At 42.6% G+C, this 26390-nt stretch overlaps 1 protein-coding gene across 1 annotated transcript in view; it reads right to left on the bottom strand.

Moving 5' to 3' along the window:
- The window catches only part of GPR158 (G protein-coupled receptor 158), a 465390-nt gene that overhangs the window by 403838 nt on the left and 35162 nt on the right, over positions 1-26390 (bottom strand). The window contains 1 exon segment of the mRNA XM_075553196.1: positions 19747-19852. Coding sequence (XP_075409311.1) covers positions 19747-19852 — 106 coding nt within the window.

Here is a 26390-nt window from a genome sequence, read left to right as displayed (position 1 = left end):
TCAGAAGAAGCGCCTGGCTGCCTCTCCCTGCAAAGATTTCCAGCCTTGAAAATCCGAAGGGGCAGCTCATTTGAGCTCTGCTTTTAGGGTATTTCTACTGATTGGATCAGCCACACCCAAATTATGCAAGGCCTCTGGGCCAAAAATGTAGCCCATGCTGCATTCAGTGTGGATAGCCCAACAAAAATCCATCACGTGATACCTTTCACTGCTGAAAATAGGAAGGTTCACCAATTGGTCATCCTAGTCGTGGGTGATTGGTCATTATTAAAAAGTTTTCTGGTTGATCTGCTTCTTAGTCACTGTTTCCTTGAGAAACAGTATAATGCCCACATAATAGCCATAGGATATTTGAAAACAGTCATTTTCTAACTTTCTTGTAAAAACATCCCCTAACTCATTGGTTCTTCAATAAACAAGATTATGATCCCTCTCAGTAGGATTTTTTTCTCCTTTGAATGGGTTCCAATTTTTCCAGGTATGATTTCATATTTTAGAATTGAAACTTATCCAAACATTTTTCCAATATTTTCTGCTAAATGTTAAAAAGTGAGATATGAACAGACCCAGATCTGTAGGGCAATCAGAGATGACATTGGCATGTGTTGTTATGGATGATGATGATGATGACTCCAACTCACACTGAGCTTTCCACTACCGTCCCAAATATCATTCACACGAACTGCAACCAACCTCTGCTTAGCAAAAAGGTTTGTTTGCCTGCTTTTAGTTCACTTTTAGTATCTTACCTTCATTTCTGTTAAGTTTCACCCCGATTGACTTATCCAATACTCTAACCAGGCTTAATCTTTTGAATATATATATTACTTTCAATGGGTTTTTTTTTTTTTTTTTTAAATTTTAACAATTTATTGGGGCTCATACAATTCTTTTCACAGTTCATATATATACATACATCAATTGTATAAAGCACATCTGTACAGTCTTTGCCCTAATCATTTTTTTCTCTTTTCTTCTTTTACATTTTATTAGGGACTCATACAACTCTTACCACAATCCACACATATACATACATCAACTGTATAAAGCACATCCATACATTCCCTGCCCCAATCATTCTCAAGGCATTTATTCTTAAGTACTTCTCTTCTATACCAATATTCATAGAATTGCTGAACATCTTGGCAAACAAAAGGACCCCAATAAATCCCTGTACCAAATGACTACAACCTTCCATCCAAGTTAACATCAATCCATTCGATCTACCGTCTTAGAGTTCATCATAAATTCAGAGCTCGCGGAACTTTAATTCCCTTCGTCACTGAGACACGTTGACGTTTCCCATCAGTGTTAGAATGCCCAAGTGACACATGGAGCACATACCATAATCTACCCCATTTTCAAAGTCAACAGGAGTTTGTGCTTGAAAACTCTCTATACCTGTTCACAGGGAGCCCTCAGGGCATAGTGGATTACACGTTAGGCTCCTAGCCACAAGATCAGCAGTTCAAAGCCACTCAGCAGGTGAAAGATGAGGCTTTCTGCTGTGATACAGAGTGCCAGCCTCAGAAACCCAAGGAGACATTTGTACCCTGCTCTACAGGGTCACCGGGAGTCAAAACTGGCTTGAGAGCAGGGAGTTTGAACACACTGTGCTACTTTCACTCATGCTTGCACATGAGAAACATGAAGTTTTCTGCTCAGGTAGAGTTGTACAGCTTTGGAAACACAAGGAAACATTTCTACTCAGCCCTGCTATCCTAAATTAATGTGTTTAATTTGTCCTAGAAAATACTATAGTTATAAAAAAACATGAACTATTGAATTGAGTATAAATCCCGATCCCCATGGAGGCCGGATGGCATAGTGCTAATGTGCTGGGTTGCAAAAGCACAAGGTCAAAACCCCTAACCAAGCCCTGAGGGAGAAATATGAGATGCTCTATTTTCCTAAAGAGCTGAAATTAGGAAACACACAGGGGCAGTTCTAGCTTGTCTTTTGGGGTCATTGTGAGTCAGCATCAAAGGATAGTAGTGAGTTTTTGGTTTTAAATCCTAATCCCAGTCCCATCCATTGTTAATTATTTGATGACAGGCAAGTTGTTAAACTCTTAGTCATACTCAACAATACAACAGGGACTGTTGAGATGAATTTAATGAATGAAAAGCTTTTGGACCAATTTCTAACTCAAAGCTTACACTATTAAATATTATCAAAATCCTTATTTCTTGGAATTGGTAAGATCTATTGAGTTGAACCGACAGACAGTGAAACTCCTCACGGTCTTCACTGCAAATGAATCCACGGCCTATTGCAGTCTTTGATATCTGGCTTTTGTTTGCTTGCGTTAGTAATCCACACAGCACACAGAACACAGAAAGGAGACTCTGAGTAGTCGTAGAACAAGGACTTCTCACAGATGCTCCTTCAAGGTCCTTCAAACCGATTCTTTCTCCAGCCTCTGCTTCTCATTGCCAGCTCGACATACAGACTTTAGTAACATTGAAAATAGATTTTTTCCTTGGAGACTGTTCGTGCCGTCCTCATTATAATCCACTAGTGTTATGCAAATTGAGCTAGTTTGTGCAGGTCACACCCGATTCCAGCAGCTACAAATATCATTTCTCACAATTCAACATGTCCTTCGGAAGCGATAAATAGAAGAAGAATAAAGTTGGTGGATTCTTACCAAGTCTCTACTCATCTAGTACGCATACCACAGACTTCTTAAGCATGTTACTTTTCTCTAGATATCCTTCCATTCCTATCAATCCTTAAACCATAATGGGGAATCTGTTTATTTCACTCATCTACAACATGGATATCATTCTATATTAGAGAGTGAAAAAAGGCATTGTCATTTTAAATAATAAAATCATATACTATATTTTACATATTTTGTCATTTATTTAACTGGAGAAGAACCAGTGTCTTTGAATTACGGTCTAGGTGAATAATATTGAAATAATCGTGGAATTCTGGAAAAAAAAGCAAATCTGTCTCTGAAGAAATATAGCAGAATGCTGCTTGGAAGTGAGGATAGCCAGATGTGGTCTCGCGTCTTTGGCATGCCACCAGGAGGCCCAGTGCTTGAAGAAGGACACCAGGCGCGGTAAAGTTGAGGGTCAGCGAAAAAGAGGAAGGCCATGCATGAGATGGTTGTCACAGCGGCTGCAACACAGGGCTCGGGCATAACAATGGAGCAGCGTTTTGTTCTAGACTCTGCCCATACGGCCGGAGAGTCAGAGTCAAATGCAACAGTGCCTGAGAACAACAGTCTCTATTCTGTACATTTAACTTGTTTCTAATTGCTCACCGCACATTCCACTACAATGAATAGTCCAATTCATACATATTTATGCTAATTTCCAAATATTTCCTTAGATATCATTTTTGTAAATAAAAAATAGGAGTGATGGAGTCAGACTTTGTAAATTTTAACGTTGATACATTTTTACCATATTACCAGAAAGCTTGATAATTATTTGAATTCGACAAATACTATATAAGAAGGTCTACTTTGAAAGATCTTCACAAACACCGAGTATTATTGTTTTTCTTTCACTTTTTGTCAATCTAGTAGGTAAATTCTTGCACTCTGAAAATGCGTGATGACTTGGTTTAATGATAGGTATTAATAATTCTTGTGTCTCTAGAGGAAAGCACAAAGAAATAGAGGCAAGAACTAGGAGGCAAAGGACATTTACAGAGGTCTAAATATATGCATATAAAGATGTAAATATATTTATATATGAGGGGGAAATAGATCTATATACATATATTTATAGGTTTAGTATTAAGGAAACAGATGGACAGTGGGCCCCTATTCAAGTACTCCCTCAATACAAGAACACTTTGTTCTAACAATTCGGCAGTCTGAGATGCTCACCTTCCTGGCACGATCACTGAAGACAGCAGGTGCATGAGCAAATGTGGCGAGGAAAGCTGATGATTCCCAGCTATCAAAAGATATAGCATCTGGGGTCTTAAAGGTATGAAGATAAACAAGCGGCCATATAGCTGAGAAACAATAAAGCCCACATAAGAAGCAAACCAGCCTATCCCAACACAATTGCTGAAGACAAAGTGGGTACCTAACTAAATGTGGTGAAGAAAGCTGAAAGTGTTCGTCTATCAAAAGATATAGAGTCTGGGGTCCTGTAGGCTTGAAGATAAACAAGGGGCCATCTAACTGAGAAACAACAAAACCCACATGGAAGAAACACCAGCCTGTGAGATCACAGGGTGTCAAAGGGATCAGGTATCAGGCATCAAAGACCAAAAAAAAGCATAGCATTGTGAATGAGGGGGAGTATGGAATGTGGACCCAGGGTCCATCTGTGGGCAATTGGACATCCCCTTACAGAAGGGCTGCGGGGAGGAGATGAGTCAGTCAGGGTGCAGTGCAGCAATGATGAAACATATAATTTTCTTCTAGTTCTTGAATGCTTCCTCCCCCCACTATCATGATCCCAATTCTACTTCACAAATCCGGCTGGATGAGAGAATGTACAATGGTACAAATAGGAAATGTAAACATAGGGAGTCCAAGACAGATGAACCCCTTGGGACCAGTGGTGAGAGTGGCGATATCAGGAGGGTACAGGGAAGGTGGGGTAGAAAGGGGGAACCAATTACAAGGATCTATATATAACCTCCACCCTGGGGAACAGACAGTGAAGTAGTGGGTGAAGGAAGACATTGGAGAGTGTAAGATATGACATAATAATAATTTATAAATTATCAAGGTTTCATGGGGAGGAGGAGTGAGGAAGAAGGGGGGAAATGAGGAGCTGATACCAAGGGCTCAAGTAGAAAGCAAATGTTTTGAGAATGATAATGGCAACAAATATACAAAAGTGCTTGATATAATGGATGGATGGATGGATGGATGGATGGATGGATGGATGGATGGATGAATGGTGATAAGAGTTGTATGAGCCCCCAGTAAAATGATTTAATAATAATAATAATCTCTGTGTCTCAAAATTAATATCTGATGTTTTGCTCTGTAGGAAAAGTCTGTGCTTAAAAAAATTAGAGTTCATTGGCATGTCCTTGATACCTGTGGTTTCCCTAGAATGAAAGTTTGCTTTCTTGTGTATCACTGTAGCCGCAGCTTCGAAAGCAGTGTCCAGCATAGCAGAAACAAATAAAAACACACTGAATGAACACAACAAACGTAAAGCAATTTATTAGAAAAAGAAAAGAAAACCTACTTCTGATGATGGTCATGATAAAGTAGACAAATTAATAAAAATGACAGTTCGGCAAGCCTTTTAGGCGGGCCTTAAAAACAGAGAAGTGCAGTTAAGCAAACTGGAGGTGAGAAGACAAGTGTGAAAGCCGGGGAGCATTAGATCGTGTCAAAACAGGAGTCCAAGGTCTCCCTAGAACACAACACACATAATGCCACTGGACACGGAAAACAATGAATCAGATTCCAACAGTAAAAACTCCCTGCCGTGGACTCAGTGCCGACTCACTGCGATGCCACAAGCCAAGGAAGAAGTGCCCTGTGCTTTCCCAAGCCTGTAACTCTTTACCAGAGTATAAAGCCCTGTCTTCTCCCTTAGGTCGACTGGTGGTTTCAAATTAATGACTTTGCAATTAGCGGCCCCCTGAGCAATGTTTAGAAAAACAAACAAAAAAGTTTAAAGTCATTTTAATTTCAAACTACCAGACATTTTCTCGCGCTCTCTCCTCCAACCAGAAGATGGCGATACCAGCTGGTGAGCCCCTGGCTCAGTTGCTGAATAGTCAGCCTCCCTCAGATGAAGACAGGGAACCACAATACAGCCTCACTAGTTAAGAATCATTCCAGAATCTCAATCCAAATAACTCTTCAGAACCTAGTGAACAATCTCTAACAATGTGTCCATTTCTGTGAACTTTGTGCGGGACACTGGGTAGCAAAATCAGACAAGGTAGGGCTTCACAACTCCACAAGAGTGGTGCGACCTTTTGTGGCCAAAGAGTGTAGACTGAATTAAAGGGTATTTAGCGTGGGTAAGTGTCGAGGAAGGAGCCTCGTAGCACTGAGAGCTAGGTGTTGGCTGCTAACCATAAGATTGGGGGTTCGACCCCACTAGCCTCTCTGTGGAAGATGAGGCTCTCTGCTCCATGAAAATTGAGTTTCAGAAACCTTGTCTATGCGTCACCGGGCTGCCACCACTTGGATCAACCTGATAGCAGTGGGTTTGGTTGAGGCTTCAAATAGCTGAAGAGCCACCATGAAGAAACAAAACTTACCTGGATGATAAGCAACTACGTTGATCAAAATCAGTGTCTGTGTACGAAGGAGGGTATGACACAAAAACAAGAGTTGCATCCATAAATATGTCAGGGGCTAGGCTGGATACCAACGAATCACTGCCAGACATCCTGGCAGGAGAGTGTGATCTTACATTAATGACTGTATACACTCGTGTATAAAATGAGTTTTTTAATGCGGTTTTTGTGGTAAAGTTAGGTGCCTCGGCTGATAAACGGGTCAGCTTATACTCGAGTACATACACTGATCCTATCTCTCCCTGGTCATGAGAAAAAGGGCTTCACAACTCCAAGCACAGGGGACATGGAAATATGTAGATTATCAGTAGACTATGCAACGGTGTAAGTGCCTGCATGCCAATTCCAATCCAAGTGACCGCTCAGGTGAGTGACCTGGGGGTCTTCTCCCATCGACATTACACCTCGGAAAGTCTCCGGGGCAGTTCTCTGTGGTGACGAGGAGTTCCATCCCGCTCAGGAAGCAGGAAGATGAAGCAGGAGGACCACAGGCTGGTGGGTGACACGCTGAATGAGTCTGTGATTGACCGAATAAATTCAAGGTGGGCAGTTCCTTGAAGGCTCCTGGGATCCGTAGGTGATGTCTAACAAGAGGTGGATGAACCGGATGCAGGATCCAAATGCAACAGTAAAAGCCAGCTCACTTCCACTCCCTGTCGATTTAACGAAACCTCCCTCAACTGTATCAAGGCGGCGACTAGGTAGACTAGGCGGTGAGCAGAATGGACTAAGGATGTCTATTCTGCTCACACCCGCTCGGCTGCTTCACAGAAGATCCTGTCATGAAGCTGACACATTACGCTAGATCCTATCAGTGAAAATCCTGCTCCCCCTATCCCAAATTGACAGAAAAACCACACCAATATTCATTTCAAGTTTGCCTTAAAAATCCTTCAGTGCCCTTAGAGACAATGTTACCAATTAAGCTGAGCACGGAAATCGAGGTATGTGAACGCCGCCAGTCATCTTGTATTAAGTTGGACCCTATTCTAGAGCGGTACCGGGCACCTACTAGCGAATCGCTACTGAACAAGCAGCTGCTCAGCACTGGAAATCAGACGAGGGAAACAAGTACCTGGACTTTGTGTTTGTGGGTTTGTTTGATGTTAGTTGATTTAAATTCCAATAACAACATGTGGTTTTTGGCTACCACTTTGGACACAGTTCCAGAGAGGCGGGAATAATATCAGCAAAGGATAAAATGTATAGGGGGAATAAAGAATAAGCTTGAGTCGCAAGAAGGAAACGGTAATATCCAGTGCTTCCTACCACTCACGGGAAGAAACTAACTGAACCTAACTCCTTCCGTAGCCCAGCGAGAAGGCTCCGTTCCATACATAGGTAACAAGGCTTTCTTTGAAGTTCCATATTAAGTTACTTTTCTTCTTTAAAATACCTTTCTTGATGCATTGACTTGCATTGACTGGGGTAGGAAGGAGTTACAAACAGATTCAGAACCAATACATTCAGCAGAAGAAATAGCAAAAACTATCTCAAGGCCAATAATTGAGTTGATAAGACACCATTGTGGTAGAACGGCCAACCTGATAACCTGAAATAGTCTCCAAAACATACCACATAGAGATTAACTGAGGCGCAGAAAACACCAGAACTTCTATTTAAATGTAACTGTCATATGTAAACTAAATTAAGCTCTCCTAATATTTGAGACTTCTTTTGACATCAATGTCCTCACTCAAGCCACGGGTCATCTAAGCACAAATCATATAAAAGCACTTGATGTATCCTTAGAGACGACCGGCAATTTCGAGACAGATATATTGACAATGTTACCTGGTTCTTTCATTTACTATCAAACTTCAATTTATTACCATTTTTCATTCCCATTTGATCATCTACGTGGATTTACAGTGTATTATTTCAGATTGTAAAATATTTACATTTCTTCATAACGAGACTGTTACTATAAAAATCCCTCCCTGGAAAAAATATTTCGGATTATATGAGAGTAAAATAGTTGTTTCTGGACTTTAAAATTAGTTCTGTCACGCAGTTATAAGGAAAGAGAAAAATCAAGACCAGGACTTCCAAATGGACAGGAACAGACTTTGGAGGTTATCAAGGCAGAGAGGGCAGAGAAGGGAAGATGGAGCACTAGATGGTTAAGAGGTGTTACTTTAGGTGAAGGGGAAGACAGTAATCTACAAGAAGAAGAAATAGTATTATTAATTTAGCCAAAGATATGGGATTTTAAATCTATTGAGAAAAGGAAATTATACGTGTATATGTTAGTCTGGGTAGACTGGAGAAAATCAAAATTCATAGACACTCATACGTGTATAAGAAAGAACTTTCTATATAAAAGCAATTGAATATTGAGAAAACACCCTAGCCCAGTCCAGATCAAGTCCATAAGTCCAATATTAGCCCATATGCCAGTACCCATCTATAAATTCCTGTTGAAACACACAAAACACATGCAATGACGCCAAATGCAGGAAGATCACAGGCCAGTGGATGGAAAGTCTTGTGGATCCAGTGGCACTGTAAGCATCTCAGGGCTGGCAGGGGTCTCACGTGGCTCCTCCAGCTCCCAGCGCTCTGGCTTCATCAGAGTAGCTTCATGTGGCTTCTCAGAGATGTCTCGCAGGGAGTGAGCATGTGTGCCATCTCTAGCAAGCAATTTATCTCCTTCATGCCGCCAAATGAGGTCATCAAGCTGTGACCTGACTGACAGGCTACACTCCATCCATTCACTCCTAAGTCTCAAATTGACAACAGATTATGTAACTACCACAACATGTGTAGGCCGGTTTTTAGCCCAAAATGTATAAACTGCTGACTTGTACAGATACAAAACTGAAGTTACTGGACACTATTTACACATACAATGAGGGTTAAGGATTGGGCTAAATTTTCATTAACACTTATCTAGAGACAGAACGATGCCTGTTGGACTACCATACATCACAAAAATGCAGAGAGCATGAACATAAACACTCTCCTATAAACTTGTCCTCATAAAAAGATAACTGAAGCTGTGCATGCGAAATGTGGTGAAGACACCAGACGGTGACTGGTTGTCAGAATAGCGCCTGAGGTCTGAAAAGTTTGCCTTAAAACAAGCAGCCCTCTGAGGTGCCAACTAGGCCACAGGGAAGAAGCGCTCCGGTCTGTGTGATCCAAGGATTGTGAAAGAGCAAAATCCAAATCTGGAGGAGGGAAATGGATGTGACCACTTGGTTTGCAGAAGGCTATGGCTAACAGTGCAAGCCCAGATCCATTTACAGGTTTGCAATATTAGTAAGGATTAAGCCTCTGGTGACTCACCCGATCATCGTCAAGGAACATGAATAGGCATGCTATCAGACAGAGAACACTGTAAATCAATTATAGCAGGTGTGGGTAAATTAAAATGCAACACCTTATCACTTGATCTCCCTTTGACCCACTTTTAATTTGTTCCAGCGTATAATTACTTTCTGTTTCCTTTTCATTTGAGGTTTTTCCTTGTTTTTGTTGTCATTGTTATTGGGGTTGGTGTTTTTGTTTTGTTTCTTGTTTTTATTGTATATGTTTTTCTGTATATTGAATCCCAGGATAGGTAAATCCTTAGAGCTAGTGGGGGAAATGGGAGCTAACAGCAATGACTACAAAAAAGAATAAAATTCTCTAAAATTGTAGTGATGACTGTACAACCCTTTCTAACATTATTGAACCTGGGATTATATGATATGTGAATTCTATGTCAATAGAACTGTTTTTGTTTTGTTTTTTAATCATTTTATTGGGGGCACATACAACTCATCAAAATCCAGACATCCATCCATTGTATCAAGCACATTTGTTGCCATCATTTTGAAAACATTTTCTTTCTACTTGAGCCCTTGGTATCAGCTTTTCACTTTTCCCCCTCCCTCCCCCACCCTCCTGCCTTCATAAACTCTGGATAATGTATAGATTATTATTGTTTTTTCATGTCTTACACTGACCAATGTCTCCCTTCACTTACTTTTCTGTTGTCCATCCCTCCTTTCTCCCTCCACCTTCCCCTTCCCCTCCTGGTATGGCAACTCTCATTATTGGTACTGAGGAGTTTATCTGTCCTGGATTCTTTGTTGTACTGAGGAGTTTATCTGCCCAGCTCTTATCTGTACCCATGTACATGCTCTGGTCTAGCCAGATTTGTAAGGTAGAATTGGGGTCATGATAGTCCAGGGAGGAAGCATGAAAGAACTAGAGGAAAGTTGTATGTTTCGTTGGTGCTGTACTGCCCCCTGACTTGACCCAGATGTCCAATTGCCTACACATGGGCTTTGGGAACTTTTTTTTTTAAGAATCTCAATCAAATGGGTAAGTTACTGGGAGATTTGATTAGTAAACCGTTGAATAGAACATTTATTATCTGAAATGCAAAACCCCACTTGTTTCACACACCAAAAAATTTTTCTTAACTTAGTTATATGTCATTCTTGACAAAAAATACTAATGTTCCAAATTTACTGAGCAGTTCTGTAATGGCAAGTAGTTGTGACTGGTGTTTATCCAGCAAGTATTTTTTAAATATACATAATCCATTTCTACAAAATTAAAGGTGACATTTTAGCAATCCATGAAAAAGTCTTTGGAAGTAAGGATTTTCTTAAATGAGTTTTTGAAAATGTTTTCAGTGTTACATGATTTTGTAGCCATAAACATTTATATAAACACATATTTTAAACTTGTACATAAACTTTCTAAACTATTTTAAAATATTCAGCATGAAGAGTTTCTGGGGATTTTTAATCTAGTGCTTTAAAATATTAAAATGCCAAAGGTTTTCATTAGTTTACAAGGAGTGACTGTGATTGCTATCAGGTTAGATAACAAACCAAAAAAAAAAAAAACCAAACTCTATTTTAGCAAGCCCTGTTCAAAAACGGGGATGTCATTTGGCAAGCACAGTCAACAGATTATCTCTTCCGTGTGGATAGGCATCTCCTCATACAGCATCTTTTCCGACTATGACAAGACATTAAAATCAAGTGTAAAAATAAACTGAACTTAGGGACCTCTGAATCACTGCGCTGCTAAGTATTAACTAAAGGTCTGAAAAATGATGATGCATATTAAATCATAGCACACTCACAAAAGACATTTCTGAGTGTGAATAAGTTGATTACAGTCAATTCTCGTTATTCACATTAGTTCTGTTTTGTGAAGTCATGGCCCATACTAAATAAGCCAGTACTGACCCATTTTTCCTAAGAGAGGCTCAGTGCTAGGTTCCAGTAAGTCTCTGGTCACAATCCTCTCACTGATCAAAACATACCCTTTTATATGCAGGTTTCTGGTTAAAGACACCCTCCTTACTTTATGTTTGGGCTCAGGAACATTGAACTCATGGTCAACACCACTTGAATTCATAACTCAATGAAACTTCTTGTTCTGAAGTACATCACAGGGTCTGGGGAGTGCTCGGGAACAGGAGAGCAAAATAATAATGCAATAAAAAATCACCAACAAAATGTACAGAAATGTGAAAAAGATGCCACTGAATAGTCTGTGGAGAGGATACTTGTTTACAGTATGCGAGCTGAAATAAGAAGGCAGAGCATCACATTGTTTAACCTCACCTGGGAACCAGGGGATCAGGGAACTCGCGTTTTCTGACTGTTGTGTGCACCTCTGGAAATGACCAAGATAGCACCAATAGTATTCATCTGGGGTCACACATACAGTTTAATGGAGACCAAATTTGCAAATGTAGAAACTATGGATAATGAAGGCTGACTCCCATCAAAGATTATTTATCATTGTATTCATTTATTTTTAAATCATACTAAAACTAAAAAATTTTTATTTTATTTTTATATCTTCCTGATTAACAATAGATACATATGCATGTAACTTACACACACACAAGGGAGAAATGCTTAAACATTTTAATGAATAATATAATTCTTTAAAGCTTCAAAGTTACTCTCCAAAGATATCTACTTCAAATAGTGATTAAGAAAAAAACAAAGAAAAAGAAGAACTTTAAAGCAAAAGTGAAGGCCAAATAGCATTAATGTTGCTAATAGACTATTTGGTAGGAGATGACTTTATGTGCTCAAAGCAAATAATGATATGGCAATAAATAAAACTTTATTGAGATGAATGCTCAAAACATGATCTAACCATGCTCTCACTGTGCTGAAGAAATGCAGGTTGATTATGAAAGCAACCAGCACAATCCTACAATCTGGTTCAGAATGTAGAGTTTGTTTTAGCATGTTCTTTTAAAAAGTACTTGGAAGTCTAAATCCTGAGATAACTCATCTTTTCAATTCCATTGACAAATTATTTTCTACAAAGACCATGCCCTTCTCTTCTAAAATGCCCCTCAGATTTATTTTTTAATCATTTTATTGGGAGCTCAAACAACTCTTATCACAATCCATACATCCATTCTTAAGTCCAAGTCCATTTGTTGCCATCATCATTTTCAGAACATTTTCTTTCTACTTGAGCCCTTGGAATCAGCTCCTCATTTTTCCCCTCCCTCCCCCATCCCCACCCCGCCTCTTTCCTTCATGAACCATTGATAACTTATAAATTATTACTATTTTTTTCATGCCTTACACTGACCGATATCTCCCTTCACCTACTTTTCTGTTGTCAATCCCCCTTGGAGGGAATTATACATTGATCATTGTGATTGGTTCTACCTATTACCTTCCCCTTACCCTCCTGGTACGGCTACTCTCAATATTGGTAATCCCTCAGATTTTTGTCATTGGTCAGCTGTCACTTACCTCTTTTCACTAAATTCACTACCACTGAGTCACTTCTGACTCATAGTGTAGCAGTTACATAATCTGTCAATGTGAGGAAGGGGTGGAGTCTGGCCTGTCAATGAGGTCTCAGCTTGATGACCTCATTTGGAGGCACAACAGAGATAAATTGCTCACTGGAGGCCAGACACACTCACTCCCTGTGAAACATTCCTGTAGACAAGACACATGGAGCTACACTAGTGCCCTGGAGCTGGAGGAATCACATGGAGACCCATGCCTGCACTGGCATGCCTCTACTGCCACTGGGTCCACAAGACTTCCCGTCCCCTGGCCTTTGATCTTCCTGCATTCATGGTCATTGCATGTGTTGCGTGAGTCTAAAGAGGAATTTGTAGATTGTTATCGGTCATATGGGCTAATATAGGATTTATTGACTTAATCTGGACTGGGCTGGGGTATTTCTCAATATACAGTTATTCTTTATATAAAGTTCTTTGTTATATACATATGAGTCTCCCTGGATTTGTTTCTCTAGCCTACCCAGACTAACACACACAGAGACCTGCTATTCTAGTTTAACATATCTGGAATACTGAAAAGTCAACATTTAAAAGGTGAAAAGTCTATAACATTAAAATGTGTGATGTCTTCTAGGATTAAGAAGTGAAGAATGTTAAGCATTGTCCAGATAAAACCCATTAGAAACTGAGTAGCTCTTCTAATGATACGGATCTTCATAAACACAGACTCCCAAATCCTATCTGTAAATCATGCTAAGTATTTCCCCAAACAAGCCAGTTTATGCAGTGATCCTTGGGATAAGAAATAGGGGATAAATGACAAAGCAGAAAAAAACAGGAAGGGGGTGAAATATGCTGCAGACAAGAGATCTTTTATTTCCCTACCAGTAAAAATTTCAAGAAAGGCCACTGCCTAATCTCCAGTTGCCGTAAGCACAAGGGAACAAACTGAAAGCTCAGCCCTGCTAACTAGACTAGGAACAGTGTGTGGAACGGTTTCCACTGTGACCAGCACTGGATCGAGGACCTAAAGGAAGCCCAGCTAAGGAAGCCATGATGACCCCGTGGCAGCCATGCAGGAAGCAGAGCAGGTAGGGCCTCTTGAGACCATCCCAGGGCATTTCAGTGCCTAGGCAAGGGAGATGAGGGGGGACGCCATGTCTAAATGAATATGTACATGATGTCCATCCAATGCGTACTGATACTATTTTTAATTCCTAAATTTCATTCAACTACATTTGATCCTAATCCTGATTCATCAGAACAGAGATATTTCCAGTTGAAATAGCTTGTTGGATAGCTTTAAAAAGACACAAAACCTAGAAAATTTCCACCCCTGATTCAGTGGGAATAAACCAACCCTCCAAAAGGAAAAAGGGGTTCCTGCAACATGACCAGCGAGGTAAATCACCAGATGTGCCACAGGGAGCAAAACTAAGAGAGTATTGATGGCAGGCAGCAATGGTAGCACACAGAACTGGCCTTGTTCTAATTGATGATCATCTGAGTCTTGAGCATCTATTTCCACAAATACAGGCCATTAAAGTGCTGTGTGCTCCTAGTGAGGCCCACAAGTATGGGCGCTGTTGATGAGGCTGCAGAGGGTATTTGCAATGAATAAATCATTGGTCTCGCAAAATTCTAGCATGCGATTTGGGGCATCGTTTCCATCACCAAGAACATGTCTTCTAACTACTAATCCAATTTTTTCATTCCAATCACAGTAATTATAATTGCATCTTGATTGCATGTTTAATCAACTTCCAGTTCCTGGAGTTTATTAAAGATCTTCAATTTCTTCATCTTTGGCAACAGTGGTTGGCACAAATATGTCAATAAGAGTAGTATTACCTTGTCTTCCCTATACGTGCATGCATACTCTCATGCACTTTATTGACAGCGTTGTACGTCAGTCGTGGTAACTCACGAATGTCTTGGTGGTGTCGAGGTTACACCATGGGCTGCTAACCTCAGTGACAGCAGTTCACAACCACCAGTCATTGTGTGGGTGAACAATGAAGTTTTCTATTCCTGTGAAGAGCTACGTCTCACTGCGAGTCAGAATCAACTCTGTGGCAATGAATGAGCGAATGCCTAAAATATCAATCTTTAATATTCCATTTATTTGGTTTGGTCTACAACTACCAGTTTTTCTTAATTCATACTTCCAATATTCCATTCCATTTATGACCGGATGTTTGCAGCTGTTTCTTCCCATTTTGAGTCATACCACCATGGCAAATGAAGGTCCGTGGCATTTCACTCCATCCACAGCATTGAAGCCAACTCTGCTTTCAGGAGACAGGCCTTCGGTCGTGTTCTGAGTAACTTCAAACTTGAGGGATTCATCGTCTGGCGCTATATCAGACAGGGTTCTACTACTCTTCCCAAAGTTTTCACTGGCCAACCTTTTTCCGAAGTAGATTGCTAGATCCTCCTGCCTAGTCTGACTTAGTCTGGAAGCCCTGCTGAAACCTGTCTGCCAAGCACGATGACCTTACTGGCATCTGAAATTCCAACAGCACAGCAATGTGTCTGCTACCGCAGTAGGATAAATTGACAGGCAAGTCCAGTATGAATGTCAGGAAAGATTCGGAAAATTTCTACTGAAAGCAGCAGAGCTAAAACAAACGAAGAAAATGATGAAATTAAAAAAAAAAACAGCACAGATCTCAAAGGGCAGCTTAAGAGGACAAAATGAAACATTATACTGAAATGTGCAAAGACCTGGAGTTAGAAAACCTATCTGGCAGAAAATTTTAAGTATTTTTCAGTCGCAGAGAATTGGAAAAAATAAAAAATCTTGAACCTCAAGTTGTAGTATTGAAGAATGGTATCATTCAGAATGGACTCAACAGCAATAGGAAAGATTTTTGTTTATTTGTTGGGTTTTGTTGTTGTTTTGGCTTTTGGTTTCTGGAAAAAATACTGAATGATGTTTGGGGGGTGGGAGGTTGTTGCTTTGATTTTGGTTTATGAGCAACATGTTGAAGGATGCAAGAAGCACCAACGGAAGATGGAAAACACATAATCAGTGGACCAAGAAGAAGCGACCAGTAGGCAAGCACGTCAGGAGGTGGCAGGAACTCGGGGCTGATGAGACTGCAGGGAGAAGTGCAAGCTCTACTGAACGCAGTTGCCAAAAACAAGTCTCTCAGAACTGACAGAATCCCAATGGAGATGTTTCCACAGAGGGATGAAATGCTGAACGCACTCCTATTTCTATGGCAAGCAACTTGAAAGACAAGCTACCTGCCAACTGACTGGGGAGGAAACCAAACAAGAGCACCAGCACCCTTGAGTGGATCCGATGCTGACTTACAGCAACCCCACAGAGCAGAGCAGATCTGTTTCTTACAGGATGCAAACCTTTAAGAAAGCAGAAAGCCTCATTCCCACCCCCCACGGAGTGACTGGTGGGTTCTAACTGCGGAGCTTCTGCTTAGCAGCCCAGCATATAATTGACTATGCCACTAGGGCTCCTGCAGCAGTCTCTACGTATTGCCACATTGCTGGAGACAATCAAAACCAACAAACAAAAACCCACGACAGCACTCCACAGCCAGGGCAGGGCCAGGAACGCAAGCCTGATTCAGAGGAGAACGTCGGATGAGCCAGGCCATTGCTGACCTCGGATCCTGGCGGAAAGTAGAGAATACCAGAAAGACGCTCACCTTGCTTCACTGACGGCAAAGGCTTTAAACGGTGTGGACTAAAACAAATTCGGGATAACATCGCAAAGAGTGGGACTTCCAGAACCCTTCCTTGTGCTCCAGAGGAAGGTGTTCCTGGACCAAGAGGCAGTTGTGGAAACATAGCAAGGGGATATATTATGTGGTGTAAAATCAGGAATGGTGGGTGTCGGGGTAATATCCTTTCATGCAATGTATTCACTGTGTGTGCTGAGTCAGTCCTCGGAGAAGCTTGACGCTATGACCGAATGAAGAATAACGCCTCATCAAGGCTGGAGGAAGGCTCATTAACAACGTGCAATATGCAAAAGCCACCGCAGTTCTTGCTGAAAGCCAAGAGGATGTGAAGAGCTTCTCACTGTCATCCCGTCCTTGTGACTCATGGTGACTCATAGGATGGAGCAGGGCTGCCTCTGGGTTTCTGAGGCTGTCACTGTGCAGAGGAAAGCTTCATTTTCCTCCTGAGGAGCAGCCAGACATGTAGGCCACTATGCCACCACAGCTCCTTGCCGACGAAGAGCCCAGACTACTGCCTTCAGTACGCATCACAACCCAGTGCAAATAAAACAAACATCATCCCAACTACACCCATCAGCCGCACATCCCTTCACAGAAGGGTCACAAGGAAAGGACGAGTCAGCCAGGGTGCAGTATAGCACCAGTGCAAGACACAACATTTCTCTGGTTCTTTAATGCTTCCTCCCCCCACTATCATGACCCCAGTTCTACCTTACAAATCTGCCTAGACTGGAGCATGTACACTGGTACAGGTAAGAGCTCACAACACACCGAATCCAGGACAGCTAAGCCCCTCGGGAACAATAATGGGAGCAGCAATACCATGAGGGTAGGGGGGAGTTGGGGGAGAAGGGAAAGAAAGGGGGAACCGACCAAAATAATCGATGTATAACTACCCCCACCTCCCAGGCTGAGGGAGATGAACAAAAGAAATGTGGGTAAAAGGAGACAGCAGACGGTATAAGATATGAAAATAATAATAATCTATAAGTTATCGAGGGGTCACGAAGGTGGGGTGGCGGGAGGGAAGAGAAGCAGACCCCAAGGGCTCAAGCAGAAAGAAAATATTTTTTAAATGATGATGGCAGCCTGCATACAAATGTGCTTGCTACAATTGATATATGGCTTGTAATAAGAGCTTTAAGTGTCCCGAATAAAGTGATTTATTAAAAGTAATAATAATAGAGAAAAGGTTCGAGTTGTCATGGCGTTCACTTTACTTGAATCCACATTGAACACCCACGGAAAGTCGTCCAGAAAGCAAGTGACAGATCACCTTCTGCAAAATACTTTCGGTGCTAACACGCAGAGAGTCACTTTGCAGGTGAGTGCGTACCTGACCCACGCCATGAAGTCCCCACGGTCTCGTCTGCCTCCAAAAGCCAGACGATGAGTAAGGAAGACTGCGAACACTCGGTGCCTGTGAAATACAGTGCCGACTACGCATCTCGGATCTACCACGGCCTTCCACGGGAATGAACAGCCCTGTTTGGGAAGAGGCCTAGCCGCAAAGCTCCTCAGAAGTGAGGCTGCAAAGACTTTCTCTCTTTCACTTGGACATGTCATCAGGAGGAACTTGCCTCTGGGAGGCTAACATTATGTTTCATATAGTAAAGGGGCAGTAGGAAAGAGGCAGCCCCCAATGAGCTGCCTTGATACAGTGGCTGGAACTCTGGGTTCCAAGTTACATAATCTGTTGTCAATTTGAGACTTATGAGTGAAGGGGTGGAGTTAAATCTGTCAATCAGGTCGCAGCTTGATGACCTCATTGAGAGGCACTAAGAAGATAAATAGCTCCCTGGAGGCAAGTTACATGCTCACTCCCCAAAGATTCTCTACTGACAAGACACATGGGGCTGTGTTGATGGCAGCCAGAGCCCTGGAGCTGTAGGAGCCATGTGGAGACCCCTTCCAGCACTGACGTGCCTACACCACCACAGGATCCACAAGACTTTCCACCCACTGGAAAGTGATCTTCCTGTACTCAGTTTGAAGAGGACTTTATAGATTGGTATTGGACATATGGCCTAATATCACACTTGTGGACTTGATCTGGACTGGGCTGGGATGTTTTCTCAGTGTCCAATTGCTCTTGTATAGAAAGCTCTTTCTTATACACATGAGTGTGTCTATGAACACAGCCTGTCTTTCATAAATGGCAAACATAGTATATTTGTACAAACACTGCTGGCATTTAAATACATCAAGTCTATTTTCTTTAAAAGTTCATGCAGTCTAACTTGAGACTTAAGACCAGGAAGACTTTATAGTATATTTGTTGTGTAACCTTTTAGGACTTAAGGGATAAATTACTGAATATAAAATCCTCAGTATGTCTTCGTAGCTCATTTCTGAAACTACAAAAGGCAAGCGATGGTTTCCAGAATCATAATCCGTGTGCCTGGCCCTTAGCAACCAGCATCCCATCAAAGCAAGCATGGGTAAGAGTTGAAAATGAAAAAACACACTCTTTCTCTCTCTGTGGTGTCTCCCTTTCTCTCTCTCTCTCTCTCTCTCTCTCTCTCTCTCTCTCTCTCTCTCACACACACACACACACACACACACACACACACACACATTTCTTTTCCAGGTTCCTGTATACAGTTTTCTCATCAATTGCCAAACCACCCTGCCCCACTGTCCCTCTTGGTTTTTTTAACAGATGGTTTGGTGTCTGGGGGAATACCACCAATGTTTCAAAGCTGTGCGCCATCTGGTTGACCCTTCCTAGAACGAACTCTTCGCTTTATGGCCAGTTTAACATTCTGGCTCCTTCTGAAGAATAAGTTCAGCCTTGAACCCGGCCAAACTTCCAATGTCATGGAAGTTTTAGCCTCTCTTAGCCCCTCACTAAATGATGAGTCTACACAAGCTCTGCTTTCTACTCTTCTTTCCGTTCATGTCGCAGCAGTGAGAGGCCGACATGGGGAGATTGCCTTCCCAGTGATGTAAGAAGCCTGTAAGAAGCCTTGCGCTCACTTACCCACACAGCCAAGCGTTACTGAGCTCTGGGTCCCACAGGGCTTTACTGCCATGTCTTACCTCTGAATTGTTCAGGTGGCATTTGTGCGTTCCTGAAAACCAGCCATCACTCGAGCATTGGTCAATGTCCACCTTCTGAAGACTTATGTCAACTTTCATGACACCCCTTAAAAACAGAGAAAGATAAAAGAGAACACATTAATCTGAGTCGTTATCATCTCTGACTCTATTTCTACCTTGAGAATTAGACAAATGAGCACCGGTAATGGACTAATGTCTTTCCAGCTGCCCACTCATCTTCATCTAAACTGTGCCAAGTACAAACGGAGACATAAAATCCAGAATCAGCAAGTCAGGCCCAAAGGCAGGTTACAGCATGTCTTCAGCGCCTAGTAGAAAGCCTGCCACACATGAAAATCTCCGTGGAGTCAATTCGGACTCAGAGCACCCCTAGAAGACAGAGTAGGGCTTCCGCATGGTGTTTCCCAGGCTCTCGTCTGTAGGAAAGACCTCCCACCTTTTTCTCACACAGGAGCTGCTAACGCCCACTGCACCACCTGGGAGCTGTGGGGGCAAAGTGAGGTGCTCGGTAAGCCACTGCTGGACTAGCTCCAGGAACCTTAGCAAAGCTGACTCTGGAGTACGACTCCCTCAGTGCCCCTTCTATGAAGGTAACTCAGAACAAAACCCTCCCTTCCTTTCTGCTCCGACTGCCCACTGTGCGGCCCAGAGGTGGGCAAGCTGGGGAAGGACCGGGATGGAATCAGATAGTCCACAGCCCTTCCTATTGATCTTCTCTCGGAAGGACTTTAAATATCTTCTTCTGCTCCACATCGAATATGGAGATTGTCATGATCGACAGAACGACTAAGGAATTTATTCTTCTTTCACATCTGGAAACAAAAACGACTGCATTTCCCAAAGCCATTTCAGGAAAGCCACCGAGAAAAAGGATTCTCACACGGAGAGCCAGTCAAAAGCAAACTTGTAGAGAAAGCGCCCAGTTTGTCTGCAAGCATGTCCTTGCCTCCAGTCCACGTCCCTACATTGCCCGAAGCTGCTGCTCTTCTTTATCCGCCCCACCCCCACCACTACGAGAAGCAACAGCTGCAACATCTGTGCGAACAGAATTACCACACCCAGACTTCAGAGAAGCAGGTTTCTGTGCTCCAGGCCCTGAGCAAACTATGAAGCACCCAAAACACACAAACAAGCAAACTCAGGGCCATCGCGTCAATGCCGACTCAGAGCGACTCTATAGCCCTGCCCTGACGGTAAGAACCACTGCTGAAGATCTCATTCTCCGCAAACTTAAACTCTCTTCAAGATAGTATTCCTTAAATGGGTGCAATCATAAATCTAGGCACCAAGTCTTTATATCTAATGGCCTTTTATAGCTTCCCAACAAAAATCACATTTCAAAATAGATGCATTAAAATAAAACCGTAATAGAACCAAATAGGATTGAAATGAGCAATATCAATGTCAAGGGACCAATGATCATGCTTTCCCAAAACTAAATCACCTTTCCCAGCAGAATCATGTCACCAAGAGTTCAGGTGTTAGTTGACCGTCAAGCTGATTCCAACTTAGAGAATCCCAGTGTGGGCAGAAGAGAACTGCTTCACAGGGTTTCCCAAAGCCTTCCTTTGGAGACACCTTTAATTGGATTAGAACTGCTAGCCCTCCTGTTAGTGCCACCAGGAACTTCTCAGCAAGTGTGGATTGCCACCAGTAACGATGTATTTCTCTCCTCTTACTTTTTGAACTAGGGTGAAATCTGGCAGAGTGGTGTGATGTCATGTGGCCTTCATTGGGGCTGAATGCATCTGCCTGTGTGATTTGCTCCCTAACCTTGACCAAGTATGATACTATCTAGTGGCAACCTGCTCACAAAAGGCACAACCGCAAACAGGGGCACTAGAACCTCCTGCCAGCATTTGGTTATGCAGATGTGTTTAATTTTTGTGGATGATCGCTGAAATGAAAATCCAGAAAGTATCGAGGACAGAATTAGAAAATTCTTGAAAGCACCGGATCCCAGTTTGCAAATTACTACTGCTACGGGCTATTAATGCCGTAAAATAAATCTCACTCACATGATAAATAACTGCTCATTTATTCATTCCACGGTGACGTAATACTTAAGCCCAGCTCCCCCCTTTCATTCTGTCAACACATATTTATTACTTAGCATGTACATACCACTATAAGAGATACTATGCACTAACCCATAGCCCTACAGGGGACAACACTGGAGACACAGGGTGGGAATTCACCTGATCTGATCCCACCACACCAATGAAAAACACGAATGCGTGCAACAGAACAGCCAGGGGAGCAGAGCAATGAAGTGCCCAGGGAATACCAGAAATAGACTCTGGGGTCAGGGATTGGCACCCCATCAGACTCAACCGGAAAACACTCCGAAAGGCCAGCGAACAGTCCATGAACCAACTACAATCTTTTCTTTCTGGTTGTTTTTGTGTTGTGTATTTTTTTTGTTTTGTTTTGTTGCTTGGTTTTTCTGTCTTGTTTTTGTGCATGTTATTATCTCCGCAGCTCTGTCTAAATAAAATTCAGCCTAAATAAGATAGGCTGGATGAACAATGTGGAGAAGAAAACAACAGGACCAACAGTTCTGGGGGGACATGGGAGAGGAGGAGGTAGGGGGAAAGGAAGTGATATTAACAAACTCAGGGGCAAGGGAACAACACGTGATCCAAATTGGTGGTGAGGAGGGTGTAGGAGAACTGGTAGGGCTTGATCAAGGGTAATGTAACCAAGAGGAATTACTGAAACCCAAATGAAGGCTAAGCATGATAGTGGGACAAGAGGAAAGTAAAAGGAAAGAGGTAGGAGGCAAAGGGCATTTATAGAGGTCTAAATAAAGGCATGCATATATGTAAATATATATATATATGAGGATGGGGAAATAGATCTATGTGAATATATTTATAGGTTTCTTATTAAGGTAGCAGATGGACATTGGGCCTCCACCCAAGTACTCCCTCAATGAAAGAACACTTTGTTCTATTAAACTGGCATTTCATGAGGTTCACCTTCCCGACAAAATTACTGAAGACAAATCACATGCATAAGCAAACATGGTGAAGAAAGCTGATGGTACTTGGCTATCAAAAGAGATAGCATCTGGGGTCTTAAAGACTTGAAGGTAAACAAGCGGCCACCTAGCTCAGAAGCAACAAAGCCCACATGCAAGAAGCACACGATCCTTTGTGATCATGAGGTGCCAAAGGGATCAGTTATTAGGCATCAAAGAACAAAAAAATCATAGCATTGTGAATGAGGGGGAGTACAGAGTGGATACCCAAAGCCCATCTGTAGGCAACTGGACATACCCTTACCGAAGGGTGTCAGGGAGACAAGTCAGTCAGGGTGCATGGTAGCAACGATGAAACATACAACTTTCCTGTAGTTCCCAAATGCTTCCTCCCCCACCTACTATCAGGATCCCAATTCTACCTTACAAATCTGGCTAGACCAGAGGACGTACACTGGTACAGATAGGAACTGGAAACACAGGGAATCCAGGACAGATGATCCCTTTAGGACCAGTGGTGAGAGTGGCTATACTGGGAGAGTCCAGGGAGGGTTGGGTAGAAAGGCGGAACTGATTACAGGGATCTACATATAACCTCGTCCCTGGGGGACAAACAACAGAAAAGTGGATATGACAAAATAATAATTTATAAATTATCAAGGGTTATCTAGGGTTCATGAGGGAGGAGACAGCGGGGAGGGAGGAGGAAAATGAGGAACTGATGCCAGGGACTTAAGTGGAGAGCAAATGTTTTGATAATGATGAAGGTAACCAATGTACAAATGTGCTTTACACACTTGATGTATGTAGGGATTGTGATAAGAGTTGTATGAGTCCCCAGTAAAATGATTTAAAAAGAGAGAGAGATGCCACTGTTTATACAAGGACACCTGGCGGCACTGACAGGTAAGATTTGAACTGCAAACCACAAGGTTAGAGGTTCACGCCCACCAACTTTTCTGCAGGGGAAACTGAAGCTATCCGTTGCCATAAACATGGACAGTCTTGGGAATCCATCGTGGGTCTGCTGTGAGTCACAATGGATTCCATGGTGGTGGGAAAGAGGGATTCAAAGGTGGACAACGTAGGCGCTGTCCTGGGTCAAACAAAAGGTCTCTCATGTCTTCTACAGTCTGGGAAATTTTAAATGCTATCATTTGGCCTATAGCTGGGATTAAACAAACATTTGTCAATTGACTTCACCAGGAGGACTTTCCATAAAGTTATATTCCACCTAGGCCATGACAAGCCTACAAGCCCACTGCTGGCTCTACTTCATGCTCTTTGAACAGGGGCATATGCATTCTCCCAACAAATATTCACTGGGGCCCACTATGATGCAGAACTATTCTTGGCCATTGAAATATATTATTAATCGGGGGAAGCCTGCCTTCATGGGCTGTGCTTCTGTGGTGAGGTGCATGTTATACCAAGCTACAAAGTAAGAAGCATGCTTTAAACATGCAAATGGGATGAAGCAGGAGAGGAGCAAGTTGGAGAAAAAAATTAAAGGTGGCCTCCCAAGAATGAGTGTTCTAACACAATGCACCTTTGAAGATATAATTACAGCAGGTGCATATTCTAAATCACTACTCAGCTTCTAAAGTGTCATAAAATTCCCCACCAGACTATGATTGCCCAATATATCTTGCTATCATTCTCCTTACAGCCTTTTTTAGAGTCTATTATTGACAAACTAATCACACTATGCATTTCCATTTGTTCCATCTCAAGTGTCAGAAATCACTGAAGAGCTTTCCTCAACAATCCTGCTTCACTGAACGTTGAATACCCCAGTAAGTGCATGCTTGCTTGTGCTTATTCATTAATCTGTAGGGAAGACGCTTACACTTTTCATGCCTTCGAAGATTCTGCTTCTAGGTACAGCTGGATTTGTCTCTCCCCCACACCACAGCCCCTTCCTACAGAACCCAGATTTCTCATTCTTTATAGAACTCTGGAGAAGAATAAAGTGGTCCGTGAGCAGAGTAAGCACGGGCTTACTCATGCTTACTTATGATGTGATGGGGAGGGGGTGGTGAAACGTGTGAAACTGTTCACTGGTTTATGGAACGATGGCCAAAACCTTCACTGGATGGTCCAGCTCACTCAGGTAGATGGAGCCGGTGACTTGGGATTCTGGAGGATCCAATTACGCATGCCCCTTTCCTAAAGAAAATTGGCTTCAAAAATTGGCGTCTGGCTGGCTGAGATCTTTTCCTCCTGGGTTCCAGGTTGGCATCTGGCAAGCAGAGAGTCACCACGGACTTTAAGCTCAGCTTAGGAAGCATTCGGGGCTTTGCACCGAGCCACCAAGGTAATGAGCCAAGCGTTCACCAGCTGGGAACTGAGCGCTGACTCATCTTCATTACCGCTTCTGCCTGGGCGCTTGGAGACCTGCAAAGCCCCTGGGAAGGAGCCACTGTCTTCCTGCAGGGGAAGTGGAGATTTAGGAGATTAAGTGAGGAGAGCACACTCTCTTTAGGGGGAGAACTGTCTTTTCAGAAGGGGCACTGGGAACCAAACACCTAAGAGCCCCTAAGTTGCCTTGGCACCCACGACAGAGACTGGCCTGGCGGCCTAGTGCTCTCTCGCACGCAGAGTCCCAAGGGCGCGTGCCTCTTGGGAGCAGAAGGGCTTCCACATCCGGTGAGCAGGAAGGAGACTAGGATGTTGGAAGGTCGAGAAAGTGCTAAGAGGGCAGGAAAGCCAAAGGCCCCCAAAAGGACTGGGGGTAACCTTCAGAATAAGGACAATCGGCCCCACAACGTTCCCAAACTCCGGGTTCTTCAAGTGCACGTTCATGTTTCCGACATCTGAAATGCGATGGCTCCTTCGCCCATCAAACCTCCAGTTCCTCACGGGCCTCCCCATCGGAGGACACCTGCAGCCCCCCGGCCAAACTGCCGCTCCCGTCCCCGTTTCCCAGGCCACTGCCTCCCATCTGGCCTTGTCTCTAAGGGGTCTAATGTTTTTTTAAAATGGCTGGCTGATGGCCCTGTCTGTCACGGTTTCAGTATAGATCCAGATTTTGTAGCATCTGAAATTTATACAGACTACAGCCCGTCTTTAAAAAAAGAAACGTGAAAGGAATGAATCCAGCCATACCACACTATGACCTCTAGCCCGACCCGTTTGTGTTGTCACTGCCGGGTGGGTGGGCCCAGTGGGCAGTAAGGGAGTACAAAGCCTCATTTCCATGTCCGATGGCTCCGGTACTTTAACCTGGAAGCAACTGCACAGTAATAGATAACACTAACGCCAGGCTAAATTATCAGTAATTGCCCCTTAGCTGCTTTCCCAAAATGCCAAGCGCGGAGAGAATGTGCACTTGAGGCAAATTAAAGTGGAAAGAGACTATTATAGTTAAATGGTCTCCCTTTCACAAATTTTACTTAGGTAGGCGACCATAAAACCCATGGCTAGTGCCCATTCCTTTAGGGAGCACATCTAAGACTTAAGATTTATACAAAAGCATAAACCATCATGCAAAATTCTATTGATAATATCAGAAATTGTTCAAGGGAGGACATCATAAACAATGTCAATTGGAAGATGACAGATTGGGTGGTTTACAGCTGACAAGGAAATCATACCAAGAATATACTGTGCTCTCCTGCAATTCACTAAAAAAATGTAA

The sequence above is a fragment of the Tenrec ecaudatus genome, chromosome 6 (assembly GCF_050624435.1).
Source record: "Tenrec ecaudatus isolate mTenEca1 chromosome 6, mTenEca1.hap1, whole genome shotgun sequence".
NCBI classification, from domain to species: domain Eukaryota; kingdom Metazoa; phylum Chordata; class Mammalia; order Afrosoricida; family Tenrecidae; genus Tenrec; species Tenrec ecaudatus.
This window is presented reverse-complemented; position numbering and strand designations above follow the sequence as displayed.